The sequence below is a fragment of the Impatiens glandulifera genome, chromosome 7 (genome assembly GCF_907164915.1).
Source record: "Impatiens glandulifera chromosome 7, dImpGla2.1, whole genome shotgun sequence".
NCBI classification, from domain to species: domain Eukaryota; kingdom Viridiplantae; phylum Streptophyta; class Magnoliopsida; order Ericales; family Balsaminaceae; genus Impatiens; species Impatiens glandulifera.
In genome coordinates this window covers 37,974,111-37,990,077 of record NC_061868.1, presented here as the reverse complement: position 1 = coordinate 37,990,077, position 15,967 = coordinate 37,974,111, and the positions used below count along the sequence as shown (strand labels likewise).

General features: G+C 34.0%; 3 protein-coding genes across 4 annotated transcripts; all 3 read right to left on the bottom strand.

The window, feature by feature from the left end:
- On the bottom strand, positions 1–1,256 carry LOC124910487 (peroxidase 11). Its single transcript, XM_047451132.1, is given in 3 exon segments — positions 1–435; positions 504–669; positions 741–1,256. Coding segments are annotated over 3 exon segments (1,113 nt in total). The 3' UTR covers positions 1–4.
- A 1,041-nt stretch (positions 1,257–2,297) lies between these two features.
- Positions 2,298–6,812, bottom strand: LOC124910282. 2 transcript variants are annotated; one of them, XM_047450909.1, is made up of 2 exons: positions 6,563–6,812; positions 2,298–3,300 (listed from the first exon to the last, which is right to left on the bottom strand). In XM_047450909.1, the coding sequence occupies exon 2, from the start codon at positions 3,267–3,269 to the stop codon at positions 2,469–2,471; it is 801 nt and encodes a 266-aa protein (XP_047306865.1). In that variant the 5' UTR covers positions 3,270–3,300; positions 6,563–6,812; the 3' UTR covers positions 2,298–2,468. The 2 variants fall into 2 exon arrangements, with proteins under 2 accessions (XP_047306865.1, XP_047306866.1); XM_047450910.1 differs by lacking the exon at positions 6,563–6,812 and adding an exon at positions 5,186–5,278.
- An 879-nt stretch (positions 6,813–7,691) lies between these two features.
- On the bottom strand, positions 7,692–10,128 carry LOC124945068 (ASC1-like protein). Its single transcript, XM_047485439.1, has 6 exons — positions 9,856–10,128; positions 9,084–9,313; positions 8,694–8,849; positions 8,417–8,602; positions 8,135–8,319; positions 7,692–8,044 (listed from the first exon to the last, which is right to left on the bottom strand). Exons 1-6 carry the CDS (start codon positions 9,991–9,993, stop codon positions 8,010–8,012), a joined length of 930 nt encoding a protein of 309 aa, XP_047341395.1. The 5' UTR covers positions 9,994–10,128; the 3' UTR covers positions 7,692–8,009.
- Between the last annotated feature and the right edge of the window lie 5,839 nt (positions 10,129–15,967).

Here is a 15,967-nt window from a genome sequence, read left to right as displayed (position 1 = left end):
ATAATCATGTGTTAACAAATCTGCAATTCTTCCTCACTTCTCCACCATCAACATTATAAGTTTCAGGGTTGGTAATATTTCCCATTTTCACCATGGAAATCGAAAATTGGTCGAAAAAAGCAACATTATCATCAGCATATCTCTTGACCAACTTCTTGGTTTCAATCCCAAACACACTAGAGTAAAGTTCTTGATCAGAGTTCAATAATCCTTCCCCTCTTAAAAGTATATGATAGAAAGAATTATCAAAATGGTTAGGTGAATAGTAATCCATGGCAGCTTCTTCATTATCATCTCCACCATCAGCTGGACAAATAGATCTTAAATTCTTTACATAAGCTTCAGAAGTTGGATTATACCCAGAAGTTGCTTCAAAATCACCATAAATTCTTGACCTGAAATTCTCACATCTCCCCATTCCAATTGTATGAGCACCTGCAAAAAAAACCATTATTATTCATTCCCATAAATGATGAATTCCATTCATAATTAACTATGTATACCTGAAAGAGCAACCATATCAGTGACAGAAAGGCCTTGATATAGAAACTTTGAGATAATTGAGACAAGATTTTCATTAGCAGCAGGAAGATTTTCATCAACAAGACTATAACCACCCTTTTTCGAGTCCAATCTTCCAACTGGAACATCCCAATATGGTCCCTCAACCTGTAATATCCAAATTCAAAATCAAATATTTTCTTTCTAAATCAACATTATGTAATAGATTCTATTCGTACGAGAAGAGTGGCATCTCTTGCTGCGATGGCTAGGATGTCTGCACAAGATACAATGCCAGGGCATTCAGATTCAAGTTTGTTCTTGATCCTATCTATGATTATAAAGCCTTGATTTTTAAGACCATCTTTATTGATGGATGCTGTCTTTTCGCCTTTCAATGTTGCTGTATCATCCAACAAAACTGACCCGTCGCATCCCTTCAATTAGAATTAAAGTCAGTTTTTTTATGATAATTGAATTAAGCCTAATTAGGAACTTTGGATGACCTGAACAAAGCAATCATGGAAATGGAGGCGGAGGATTAAGGCTGCATTACGTGGATCAGATAGAACAGCGCATTCCATCTCTGTTTTTACAATGTCTAGAACATTTGGACATGTTTCTTTGTAGTAATCCAACGATAGAGAACGGGGATCAACACTATTGATGAATATCGCAACATTGTAAATTGAGAATTTGAGTAGAATAAGCACAATTAGTAATTGAGAGATACTAGAGCTAGAAGAAGGTGCCATTAATAATTATCTTAATTTCTACATTGGAGTAATTTATAACTTGCTAATCTATTAATAGAGATTTCTGTTAGTCAAGAGAGGATGTAACTAATATTATGGTCTGGTTGGTGGGCAAAATATTTCTAGTTTCTAAACCCAATTTTACAAGATATAGTTAGACAGATTAATTTATTCATTCATTATGATATGTTTTTGTTTGGTCTTTGAAATTAATTGTTTCTTAAGGAAGAGAATTTTCTCTGAATAATTTAATTTTAGTTTTGGCAAGCAGATGGACCTAAAATACATATTGCCTTTTTCACATTGATGTTTCATAGTTATTCCAACTTCTTCACCAACTTAATTAGTTTATTTCTTCACCAACTTAATTAGTTTATTTCGTAAAATTTATAATGGGTTCTACTCAGAAAAACTTTTTTTTATCAATTTTAGTTTAAATCTAGGTTTGAATTTAGATTAATTTGGATGTGGCAAAATATGAATTGTGATTCAGAAAACAATCTTAACCAAATCAAAGTCACTATCAGTTTTAACTTGTGTCAATTTTTTTTTTCTTATCATAGGATCATGATAGTATTTCCAAAAATAAATGCTATTAAAAAAAATTCTTTCGTAAGCTCGTTCAGACTGAGTCAGGGTCCTCTGTGATCTGATCACCCTGTGCCCTCTCCGGGAGGCACAAGGATAATTCGAACATAGAGGAGTACCTATAACCTATTAAGTAGTGTGATTCAATGAATTGATACTCATTGACAAATATAATTAGGGATAGATTATGATAAACATTTTTTTTTATGTGAAACAAAACCATATTTTTCCTTTTTGGTAAAAAAGTTTATTTTTTGTCAAATGTAAGTTTTCTAAGATGACCATGACAACCATACTCCTTAAAATCATAGCTTAATGAGAATCTTAAATAAGACATTTATTCTTGAATATATGGACTTTAAAGAAACTCTAAAGTGGGACAATTCATTGCATTCAAATAGATGGACCACCATATACTTTTGAAATTAGAAACAAGATCAAAATCTCTCCATCAGAAATAAACAGAAGCATAAAATGCTACCATTTATACTCCTATTTCTGTATTATAAAGTTCAGCAGCCTAAGTTGACAAAGTTTAAAGCATCATAAACAGGATCAAAATCTCTCAAAAACAAGCAAGGAAAGACGGGCAATAATAGAAATCTCTGAAACAAGTCAGTCAGTCTAAGTATAAAGCTCTGAATCAAGGCGATTCCTTTTAACCCGACCAGCTTGTTCAGTCAGTTCCTCAATCGCGATACCAATTTCCTTCTGTCGCGAGCTAGGCAAGACATCCGTCAGTAGAGTCTTGAGTAAAGACAGCACAGGCCGACCAGTCTCCGGCCATGAAACAAAGAGCGCGCCTTTTATCTTCTTAACCTCACACCTACCAATAAGAGCAGCCGCCAAACCATCTAAAACACTTCCAGAAGGGAAATATCCTCCTATTCCTTTGACAATGGCTTGTTCATCGTTAATCCTCTTCCTCTCAACAGAAGTTTCCAACTTAAAAGCAATACTCTCATCTGGGGAAAGCTTTCCGCGGTAATTCTTGTTCTGGACTGTGTCCAAAATCAACACCCTTTCCGGAACAATCTGCCCGCCGCCAATTAACAGCTTCGCAACTGCGTGCGATCTCTCTGCTGCAACTGAATATTGAACGGTTACTATCATGATTTCATCCATGGAATAAATATTGCAGGATTTATCTCCAAGAGAAGGTTCTATGGAGTTTCCAGAGAAGGGTATTTCAGGAAGGATAAGAGTTCCGATATGGGTCTTCTTAGAGAGATTGAAAAATATCTGAAGGGATGGTGATGAGACAGCGATGATGAGGAGGGGAGGGCGAAGTGGGGTCTGAAGGTCAGTGGGCGAAGAGAACAATAGAAATGGCGACGGAAGGGGTGGTGATGGAGAAGCAAAGTTGTTCAGATCATCTAGAAAGAACCGTGAAGGCGGGGCAGGGGCTGTAATCACATCTTCCATTTTAGTCTCCTTAATTGATTATTGAGCAACCCTGCAATTTGAGAGTTCATATGCACAAACAAGCACATCAATCAGAACACGCAGATATATATAAGTATCAGCATTGAATTCAATTCAATTCCTATCTTATAGAAATGGAAAAAAAAAAGAGATTATTTTTCTCTTATACAAACATCACTCATTTTCTACTAACAAATAATTGAAAACATATAACCTTAGAGTTGATAATACTAGTTAGCTCCTAGAATTAGAATAAAAACTCTAATCTATGTTACTATATGTTTAGATTCAGTTTTACAATGGATTCATCTATATATCAAATGAAGCAATTATTTGTACTCATGAATTCCTCAATGAGAATAAGGATTTTTCAACTATTCTTGGGTTTGTTTTTGTGTAGCCTGTCTTTTTTTCAAAGTAATTTCTCTATTGACAATAGTCATGGGCTACATCTAGGATGGTTTAATGGAGGATAATGCAGGAGAAGATAGATGAAGGAGTTTAGATCAATAGTTAGATTGACCATAGATATGGGCTTCAGTTCAGTGATAAGATTGACATAACAGGAGAACATGTTTGCATGCTTAACTCAAATAATAAAATCTAAAGACTCGCTTTGATTACACCAATTGAATCACCCTATGGAGGAGAATTGGACAAGATAGAGCTGGATGTGAAAAGGCTCCTAACCACAGAACTTAAACCTTCAATTGAGAAGACCAATGATGATTCAAAATTAAAGAAGATAGTAAGCCAAAAATAGCGAGATTTGTAAATCGAATCAGACAATTAATCCAGGACTGCTAGAAGATGATGTCACCATAGACTTCACCTCTGTCGTTAACGCTAGAAGCAGAACAATTGTGAAGGTTCACATCTTTAGCATTAGCTGCGGGAAGAAGGATGGAAGAGAAAAGAGAAGCAGCAGGACTGCAGGAATGGATGGAGGAACCAGCTGACGGGGACTTTAGGAATTAGAATTCAGACCTAAGTACATCAGAATTGAAGACTAAAAGAATATGTTTATTTAATTCCATCATAATTTAAATTCTAAATTCAATTCCTGCATTTAAATCCCTGAACAAACAGCAGAACTGGACCTCAATTCCAATTTTACCCTATCAAAACACACAATTATTGGGTTTTTACCTGTATCTGGATCATTTCTAGATACAAAACATAAATAAGATTTTGAATCTATCTATGGTATGCATATAGATCCAGATACACCAAACAATAAGGCCTTGCTTGATGTGGGTTATTTGTATTAATTCCAAATAACTCACTGTACAATCAACAATCTTACTCATCAATCACATCTTCAAAATTTCAAATCATCAACCAAAATACCCTTTATTTGTTTTTTTTAAAAACAATATCTTTTTTCATCTTATATTGATATCTCTAATTTTCAGTAACAACATCAAAGAAGGTTGAAAATAACCACTTAGTTATTCAAATAAACCTAGATCTAATAAGGCCTAAGTGTTTCAAATGGGGTATGCTTAGAAAAAGTGTAGTTGTGATTGAGAACAGTTTTTTTTCTGAACAGTTTGAAATTAAGAAGCGGTATAAAAGTGTGGTTGACTATGTTGTTGATGGTGAGGAGAATATGAACTTGGATACGACAACATAACAAAAGAAATCAGTGCTGAAAATATTTCCAACTGACATTAACCGTTACAAAAAAAATAACTCATTATGTATTCACAACATATTTCTAACAAAGGAGGGAAATACAGACTGAAAGGAATCATCCCAAAGTAAAAAGGAAACTAGTTAAAAATGGAGAAATGGACAAAACTATATCTACCTACTATGACGAAAGTCCAAGATTGCTCCAGAACGTTCATATGCCTAACTATCTACACATTCCAGAATTAACAAATCTTCAAACATATGAAAAAGCTAGCTACCTGCTCTAGTAAAAGCCATTTCTCTCTTTATGTGATTGCAATATGGTTGTGAACAACTCTTTCCACCTTAACTTCATTCTTAAGGAAGTAACTAGAGAATATACAAATATAAATGAAATATTAATTTCATAACTCCCACAAAGCTTAACCATAAATCCATAATTTGTTTTCCAATAAGTTAATCATCTACAGACCACTTTCATAATGAGGAAGCAAACTCAATCACTTTATACAATGCAAACAATAGTTAGTTCCGGCGACAATAAATAGAAGCACATTTACACCAAATATCATTGAAACAATTAAGAAAATAAAAATAAAACACTCCATAAACAATTTCTACTAATAAAAAACAGATACACAGAGACATCAAAATCAATAATTGAATTATATCATTGATATTGCAAGTTGAGACTTAGTCTAGAGTGACTTGAGTATCACATAAAAAAGATCACTGGAGAAAAATACCAAGCCATTCTATCAGAATTTCCCATTCAACACTTAGGGATAGGGGCGATGAGTATTGAGTCAGTATCCACAACCCATTATTTGCATAGAAGCCACTTAGTATAATTATTTGTGTATTTTTCTCGAGCTTCTACTGGTAAGTCTATATCCATACCCCCTTCTTTGAACAAAAGTCACTTAGTATGATTATTTGTGAATTTTCTCCAACTTCTCTACTGTTGAATTAATATCCATACCCAATTCTTTGCCCACAAGTCACTTAAGAATGATCAGTGGTGTATCGTCTCCAACTTCTACTTTTGAAAAAATATCCAATACAATATTCTTTGCACAAAAGCAACTTAGTATAATTCTTTGTGCTTTCGAGTAGTTAAAGAGACTGAACCATTGCTGGCACTCGAAAAATGAGGGCTCATTGCCCGTGGTTTCATAAAGATCCAGGAATGACGTTGTCCTTCTCCAGCTTCTAATTTTAAGAAACTATCCATGCCACATTCTTTTCATATGTTCATCTTAAAAAATGAAGCATCCATACTGAGTACTGATTATATACAACCCTATCAATTAGTAAAAGCACTCGAACACTACTGTAGAAACTGAACATAACTTATATTTCAGAAATCTCCATAAGAAGAACGTAAAGATCTAACAAAACGATTTCGTCTCCAAACATTTTTCAGAATAAGAATTTTAAAAAAAAAATACATCGTCCTGTTAAACATCACGATTCATGCACGCGACTATGACTCAATGAATATGGAATCCCTTCGTATTTTCTAAACATGAATATGATTCTCTTATATTAACCTCTACAATCGAATAGAATCTAAAAAGAGAATCGATCAGTTGATACGAAATCAATCTACATAATAAAAAAGAACATACAAATCTGTTTTTCTTTTTCATTACCTTTTTTGCAGTCGAGAGTCTTTTGTGTAGCTGAAGCGAAGGAGAGGCTAACGATGCAGGCTAGAATCAAGAAGCAGATGGAGGCGGCGATGTTCACGGCGGCAGTTGCAAGCGACGAGGAGGATACCGTAGGCCTGGATGAAGAGTTAATGAAAAATGACTGTAAATCGGTCGTCAAAAACTGATTGAGAAGGTCGGAGAGTGAACTGGAGGAAGAAGATGAAGAAGATTATGAAATTGAGGGCATATTGAGATGGATTGGGAATGAAGAGAAGAATGGTAAAAATGTAATAAGTACTCCATACGAAGGACAATGTTGCCAACAGAAAAAGTATGAGAGGTAAAGTACCAAAATTACGATATAAACAAAATAAAATTACCAAAATTAATTACCAAGTGAAAATAAATTTTTGTTCATAGACTCAAAATAAAGCTCAATTAAGCATATATCTTTTGGTCTAGTAAGGCACCAAACGAGTGAAACCGAGTTAAGCCTTGAGTTGGATTCGATTAAGTATTATTTAGTTCGATTCGAACTCGAGCTCGAACGAGTTTATAAATTTGAGCTCGAGCTCGACTCTTTACTTACAAACTCGACTCGAAAAAATTAAACTAAAATTAAATTTTCAAATATTTGTGAAAAAAAAATATTTATTTTAAATTTTAATATTAAAATAAATAAAAATATATTATTTATTATCATGCTCGAAAAAGTTGGACAAGGTCATCGAGTAAATATTATATGAGTTTTCTAAAAAATAAATATATTATATGAGCTCGAACTCGAATATTATATGAGTCGGTTCGACTCGAACTTGATAAAATCAAACTCAAATCGAGCATTAACCGAGCAGTTCACAAACAACAGCTCATTTGGAGCCCTAATCCTAATCTTAACTTTTTTTTAACAAAAAAAAATACATTTTTACATTGTTTAAAATAAATATATCATTTTAGTTTTACATAAATGGTTTTGCTTTAAAAAAATGCGATTAGGATTAAATTATTGTTCTAACATATTTCAAAGATTTATTGATATGCTTAAAAAGTAAAGTAGGTGGAAAATAAATTATCCCTAGGGAATCTACATAATTTCTTACAACAACAATTTCAATACAATATACCCAAATTGTACAATTGAGATAATAATTTTACCAAAATGAGAAATGGGCCATTAAAATTGTTCATGGTTAATAATCCCAAAAAAGAAAAAAATAATGATCATACACAAAATGGTTCACTTTTTACCCCTATTGTGATTCTTATAAACAAGAAAATACATAATTAACATTTCCTACTAAACAACATAACATCACATTTATCTTGCAAGATCACTCCAAAGAATGATTTTCGGCTTTCCCAGCACCATCATTTGAGTTCAATTGTGATCACCAAACAAATGAATGAACTACATATGAATTTGATGAGATGACCGGATTTGTCTTAATCAATCTTCATGTTCATCTTCTTCTCCTTCTGAATCTGCATAAACCAAACTCATATTTCAATTAGAAATCATGACAAACAAACAAAAAAAACATAGGTGGTGGTGGTGGTAGTTTTCCCACTAACCTGATCGAACATCTTCACTAAGCTTTCCTCTTCCTCGGATTTGTTTGACAAGCATCCGGTATATTAACACCCACCAATAAACGTGAAGAACAAGCAAACAGAAAAGTAGAGAATTGAACACATAGTAGTATATTGGTCCATCAAGTTTGTGCTTACTCCTGTCAATGTTCTGTATAACTTCGTAACTGTTGAAGACACGATAAGGAAGAAAAAGAAAAGTTTAAAAGGAGTTACCATCATTTTCTGTTTTACCAAAAAGATAGATAATTTAAGGAAATTAACCTTGTACTCCAAAGAATCCAAAATGGGTAGTAAATGAGTCGAAGCAATATCCACGACAAAACAAAAAATACAAATGCTATGCTAGCAAGCGTTTCAGCCCCACTGTACTTGGACATCTTCCCTATTTCCAGAAATATATCACTAGCATCATGAACTGCTAAAACAATAGAACCAGCACGAGCAAACCTGAAATATAAAATACATGTATTCCAAGTTTTTTTATGGTTTAATCCCAACTGCCAATTGACTTAGATTTTGTTTATGTTTATGTCTGTACCTTAGAATATAAGACAGGACAATAAGAATGACGGTTGCAACGTGATGACCCATCGACACTCCAAAATCAGAGCGTCTTGTTTCCCAAAAAATCAAAGCAAATATCGAGTATGTATAGAATCCAGCCGCATACATATATACCCCTTTCAACTTGAACCTGGATATCAAATCACACCCAACAGCTAATAATTCAGTGCAACTATTTTTTCATCTGGATCATGATCCTGAAAAACACTACATTTATTATGTTTGCCAAAGATCACAATGATCTAGAAAATAACCCAAATCATAAAAAAAATCACTTTAATTTTAACTTTGACAATTTTTCCATGAGATTGTGATAAAAGATGAGTTTCTAAATAGACTCAATAACAATCAAATCGATCCTTACTTTATTTTTTGGTCTGGCCAGACTTGATCACCTGGACCTACCCAAAAGTTCCTTGTTTTAGTGAACCATGGCTCATCATAAGTTACAGCGATAGCTAAAAGCTCGGCTGAAAGAAAGTAAATGCATTTCCATGCCGATTCCTTGAACTTTCTTATCTTCTTTCTTCTCTCATCCGTCTCAACTTCAATTCTTTGCTGTCCTTTATCAAATATCAATCTCCTACCTACTTTCTATTGATAAAAAGAAAATGCAGATCAGATCACCCATTACATGCTCATACTATCTCAGAATGAACACATGAATTTCGAAGAAAAAATTCAGTTTTCAGACAAACAGAGTGAAAAAAGTCTGAATAACACAAATTTGATGGTTAAATCAGCTAATTTCAAGCTTCTTATTCATATCTTCATTGAATAAATAATTCAAATGATAAACCCTAACACATGAAAACCTAATGAACCCAAGTTTTAGAAAAAAAGTATTGTGTGGGCTAGCAAAAGAAAATTGAAAACAAAAGGTGATTTAAAGATCCAACTCCTCCTATTCTGAAGTTTGAAGGTGACTTGAAGAACAACAGTACATTCAAAATTTCCTTAGGGGATTAAATTAAGCAAAGACTATAATTTACAAATCTGGGGGAATATGACAGACATCAAAAAAGGACAAACTAATCAAATCAGATTCTGAATCCCAAAGAGAAACTTATGAAGTTATTTCAATGGTCAAACTACAGCTAAAAATGAAAACCCAATACAAGGAAGGAGAGAGGTACCTCGAATACGAATCTATCAAGAAAAAAACGAACTGAAGGGAAGAAGACGGCAAAAATAGGAAGAAGGGCGAAATCTTCATAGTCTGGGTAAGTTTCTTGCTCCCAGTTAATGGGCGGAAGCAATTCCATAAGACCCATCAAAGATCTCGTTGCAATTAGAACCTAAAAGATGATGAATTGCACATAGAAATGCTCCCCTTTCTCTCTCTAGAAGAATACCCGGTGGAGAAAAGGAAAGCCAGATTGGATCATAGCCTTAGCCAGCCAGAGGCTGACCATAATCCTTTGCTTTTCTTTTCTTTTCTTTTCTTTTTTATTCCTTCTAGTCACTTATGATGACAGTCATTTTTTTGGTGGTATATATATTAATTATTAACAGCTTTTATAGTATTAATTAATAATTATTTTATTGAAAGTGGTCACAAAAAGTAAATAGTTCTTGTTTGATAATAATGGGTTATTTGAATTTATAAAATTTAAAAATATTTAATTTTACAAAATTATTTGACTTAAATATTCATCAACCAAAAAGAACAACTTTACATCAAACAATTGTCAAACCCATTTAAAAGAGTGTCAAAGATGACATGAAGAATAGTGAAAGATAAGTTTAATCCAATATTTGATTTGACTTTATAGTTTATCATTTAGGATTTGATAACTTTAATTTAAGTAAAATAAATACATTTTTATTATATATTTTGGCATGATGTTAGTTGTCTTATTAGGAGTACAAAATGTTAAAAGTTAGGTTATGTAGATGATTTTAATTATTAAATGGATAAATATTCACATTTTATACTTTATTTATAATTAAAATTTGAATTTATTTTAATAAAATAAACAAATTAAATGGGTTTTAAATGGATTTTAACTATGTTATTAATGTATTTTAGTTTGATTTGCAGGTTAAAAACTTTACCAAATGAGGCCAGACGAGGCAGATGCCCAAATCCCAGAACAAACAAGACAAACAGGGCCTAATACAATCAAATCATCCAAAATCCTTTTTTTTTCCTTTCCCGTTGGGCACTATGAAGGAGGGAGAAGAGAAAGAGATATCTCACTTTTGGGAGGCAATTTGATCATAAGGTGCAGGGTTGTTTTGAAGTAGTACATAAGGTGCATTATTTGTACACTTATGGTATTATGGGCAAAGATTAGCCAACGAAGAATGCCAATTTGTTCTATATGCTTGAGTGATGTTCTATGAGCTTTGACCTAGGTCTCAGAATCGATTCACACTTCCACATTTGACGTGTTTTCCTTTTAGATGTATCGCTAAGGAAGGGGGAAGAAATTCCCAAATAAGGGTATGATCTCTTAAATCGATGGTTTCTCTTGACGTATCGAAATTTAACTTTCTATTATGATTTAATTAGACGAAAAACCTATATCACTATTATTCATCGCTCGTCACGCTAAATATTTGATTATGTGCATACTCTACTTGTACAAATATGTGTACTTGTATAAATATGTGTATGCATATAGTTAGATAAACGCCCACAAGTACATTCTAACTTAAAAAAAATAATATATGTGTAAGCACTAAAATTTTACCCATCCAATTTATAGATTTTAAAATAATTATTTTGAATAAATAAAATAAAAATAATTAAAAATAAGGCCAAAACATGATTAAATAATTAATTGGATTAATTATTGTGATAATTAAATTTTAATTAATTAAGAGGATGGCCAAGAAAAATAAATAAAATAATTTGGGATAAATGTTGAACTGGTTTTATTTCAAATTAATTTTAAGAAAATTAAGGAAAATAAAATAAATAATTTAGGATAAATGTTATATTCATTTTATCCCAAATAAATTATTTATTAAACCCCAAAAATATACAAATAAATAAATAAAATAAATGTCATATTTATTAAAAATATTTTGCATATTTTATAGGTTTAAAAAGAAGCAAAAAAGAATTGAAAAAAATTAATATCAAACATGCTCCAAAGCCGAAGAAGGGGCGGATCTGCTGTAGTCGAAACCAAGAGAAATCAGTGTAGCAGACCTCACAGTCATTGGATGAGCGCTTGAAGCCCATCCAACGCACGAGAGCCATTTGGGTCTCCCACTGCAATGAAGGAGGTGCGCACTCACGAAGCACTAGATCAACTAACGAGCGCCTCAACACCGTTAGAACAGATACAACGGGACACCCGAACGCAGACAAAGCGTCATGCGTTCATTTTTTCACCCGAAACGACGTCGTTTCACCTTGTTTGTCTTCTTCCTCGCGACGATGAATATGATAAGAACATATCCCATCAATGATTTGTCAAATATGGAACTCCATCGACAGGCCACCAAAACGAATGATTCGAAAACTGAAATGATCACCTTACCATAATGATCAATTTCCCTACGATCATAAGCCTCATCATGGCCTGATTGGGCAAGTTGGATGAAGAATAGACAAAACTCCATTGATGACTTTTGATTGAAATTTGATTTACTTATTCAACTAACTGACTTTGGAAGAGCTTCCAACTTTTTTTTTGAAATTTCGAAAATTTCGTATAAGGCTGTGAGGTTTTGATTCAGACATTTAAAAATTTTTCATAAGAGTTAAGGAGTGTTCTCCAACTCCAAGTAAGCTTTCAATCACACTATAATTCAATTTACCAGTTTGAATTGAAATTTTTATATTTCAGTTTTGCTAGTTTCATATATCTGCTTGATTTTTTTGATTGGAAAACGATCATAAGATCATTTATAAGCCTTTTCTATTAAAACAAAACATAATCAATCAACTTAAATTAGAAACCTCCAAATTTGATTTTGAAAATTTTCAAAATCAGGTTTCTATTCTTGGGTTATTGCTCAAGAACAGTAGCCCATAAAGCTTTTCAACATATTTCTAAGGATGTTGAGAACATATTTAAACCAATTCTAAGTCATCCCGATCCTGTTGATTAAAAACTAAAATTTTAATAAAAATAAAAATTCAACTTCTTGAATTGGTTAAAACGAACTAATATTCATGTTTTGATTTCATTCAACTATATTAAACATAAGAAAGTTATTGACAAACTTTTTACGCTTAATTAAGGCCTAAAACTAGAAACCTTTACCTCAAAACTATTTGAGTTAAATGGGACATCATCTTGATTGAATGACACATCAGGATGGTGTTATAAATGATCACACTAGTGAAAAAAGGGTCAAAACCGAGAGTTAAAACTCTCGGTTTTGACCCTATAACTTTCGGTGAAGACACCTTACCGAAGGTTTTAGTAACCCTCGCCATCCCTCGCTATTGACACTCTCGGGACTTCCATAAAGAGAAAAACCGAGAGTTATATGAAAACTTTCGTATTTTTCTCTTTTTGAAAAAACCGAGGGTTTTACAAGAACTTTCGGTTTTTCTCTTTTTGGAAAAACCGAGGGTTTTATACAGACCTTTCGGTTTTTCTCTTTTGTGGAAAAACCGAGGGTTGTATATAGACCTTTCGGTTTTCTTCTTTTTACAAATAACTTTCGGTTTTTCTCTGTGTGGAAAAACCGAGGGTTTTGCAAAGAACTTTCGGTTTTACCCGAAGAGGAAAACCGAGAGTTATATACAAAACTTTCGGTTTTCCTCTTCGGTTAAAACCGAAAGTTTTGTAAATAACTCTCGGTTTTCCTCTTCTTGTAAAACCGAGAGTTCTTTGCAAAACCCTCGGTTTTCTCCTTTTCAAGAAAACCGAAAGTTATATGAAAACTCTCGGTTTTTACCCGAATAGGAAAACCGAAAGTTTTGTAAATAACTCTCGGTTTTCCTCTTAAGGATAAAAACCGAGGGTTTGTCATATAACTCTCGGTTTTCTCATTGGCTTAAAACCGAGAGGTTTCTAATATCTCTCGTTTTTTTCAAAAAGAGAAAAACCGAGAGATTTCAATATTACTTTCGGTTTTTTCCCCTAAATTTTTAAAAATGTGCGGATTATTTTGCTCGCAACCAAAACATAACCAAAACCTGTTCAGCCAAACCAATATATTAATGATAAAAGAAATGCAGCATACATTAAACGATCACATTAATTGATCGTGAACATTACAAAATTCGAAACCAAACAAATATTCCGAACAATCTGTTATAAGTTCAACTACTATAATGAAAACATGTTCATAATCGAAACAACCTTAGCTTGTGGGGGGAGGAGGTGGTTGTTGCCTCATATATAATTCGATTCTCTCCATTCTCGCGTTCATCTCTGACTTCTCCCTCTCCATTTTTTCGGTAATCTCTAACTTCTCCCTCTCCATTCTTTCCACAATTTCTTGCTTTTCCAATTGCATTTCATCCATTTTCCGCCTTCTTTCTTCATCTCTCTTCTCCAGTTCCTCCAGCTTGAGCTTCATTATTTGATTCTCTTCTAACAATCGCTCATTGTTTCGCTGTGAACTGTTTCCACTACGACGATCCTCACGAAAGTGTGTGGGTCGGACGCCTGATCCCATTCCGAAGACGACCCCGTGTTTTTGTTGTCCGAACACCCTCTCCGTCAATTCAAAATCAGATATTCCCGGTTCGTTACTAACAACCTCCTCCATCTCAGCCTGCACAATTAAAATAAAATATCATTTCTATAATAAAAAAACTAGGCATATTCAATTCACTTACAATTTTCTCTTGCACGTGTTCGTCCGGGACGGGTGTTGGGTTTTCTTGTGTCGGTTTTGGTGTACGGGTCCTCTTGAATACTTCAATTACAGACGGTGGCCGTCCCATTTCAATCGCCTGTTGAAATAAATGATTTATATAATTAATAACAATCTTTATATTAAGTTATTACAAATAATGTACTTACCAACTCGTCTTCAATTTGTGCAAACGGTCTACTTCCCGTTCGATGTGGGAATTTCAGATTCTTCCGATTCTTCATATTTGTAGTACTGTGTCTCTGTATTTGAAATAACAAATGAAGTTAGATTAATTAATATCAACTCTTATTTGAATTATGAAACCGTACCTTAAACGTTTCTGTGAAGAAATGGTTGCGACACACAAACTCCCAATCATCTCGATCGTAGTCCGGTGGAGGATTAGCCAGTACCGCCGCCTCGTCTCCTTTGTGGACGCGGATATAATTCTTGTTCAAATCCGACCGCCATCTATCCCATATCTGATTGGCGTGTCCCAACCCCCTCGTTCGAAAAGAGTCAATGTCACCATTAGTCGCTTCGAACGGATCCTGAAAAAAATAACATCCAAATGTGAAAAATAATTATTTAATGACGTAATGTATAATCAAGTAATAATTATTAACCTTGATAGCAGTCCACAGTGAATCCAATTGGTCTGCACTTAAAGCCTTCCACTTGAGAAGACGGTGTGAGATGGCTGCGGGGCTCCGGATAATCGACCCCACATGTCTAGACCACAGTGTCCTTCCCACGTCTGTACCGCCTGGCCTCCCATCCTTCTCTCTAAACGTTAGAGGGATCCTCGTCCCCGCTAGCCTCTTAGACAGCGCAATATTCTTGTTCTTCCCCCGTCTCTTGCGGGCAGAAGATTCTTCGAAATTATCAAAATCTTAATTAAATATGTCAATCAATTGAAACACTAACTAATTTGTAAACGAAATACCTGTCGATGATGGGTCGGGAGTGGTCCCGTGCTCCTCCTCGTCATCCTGCTCCTCGATAGGCTCCTCAAGACCCTCGTCTTCAGCCTCATCGGTAGGCACGTTATCAGCGAATGTGCTCTCTATATACTCTGCGAAGTCATCAATATCGTCATCCGTCTCGTATGTTCGGGGAGGCGCAGTAGCTATCGGGACCACAGGAATCGGTGGTTGGTCTCTCGAAGACGATCCTCGTTGCTTTAACGACTCGGATTGGGCAAGTAGGTTTTGGTAACTCTTATCCAATTTCTTGGGTGTCTTCCTCATACTCTTCCAAGTTGTTTTAGGACCTTCAGACATTCTTAATTCACACCATTAATAAAAATGAGTGAATACTTGAAATAAAGTAGTAATAAAAATGAATTTAAAGTTAAAAACATAATTAAATCTACCTAATTAATTAATCTGAACTATATGTTTGTAAACCGGGGTTTTATTTTTGTCACAATCTTCCAACCGGGTCGGGCTGACATATCAGGGGCGTAGA

What these genes read in the sequence shown, in the direction of transcription:
- LOC124910282 (XM_047450909.1), bottom strand. Translation starts at nt 3,269, where the DNA reads ATGGAAGATGTGATTACAGCCCCTGCCCCGCCTTCACGGTTCTTTCTA.
- LOC124945068 (XM_047485439.1), bottom strand. Translation starts at nt 9,993, where the DNA reads ATGGGTCTTATGGAATTGCTTCCGCCCATTAACTGGGAGCAAGAAACT. An exon ending in TGGATTCTTTGGAGTACAAG is followed by an intron (nt 8,320 to 8,416) that starts GTTAATTTCCTT and finishes TGTCTTCAACAG; the next exon opens with TTACGAAGTTATACAGAACA. An exon ending in TAGTGAAGATGTTCGATCAG is followed by an intron (nt 8,045 to 8,134) that starts GTTAGTGGGAAA and finishes TGGTTTATGCAG; the next exon opens with ATTCAGAAGGAGAAGAAGAT.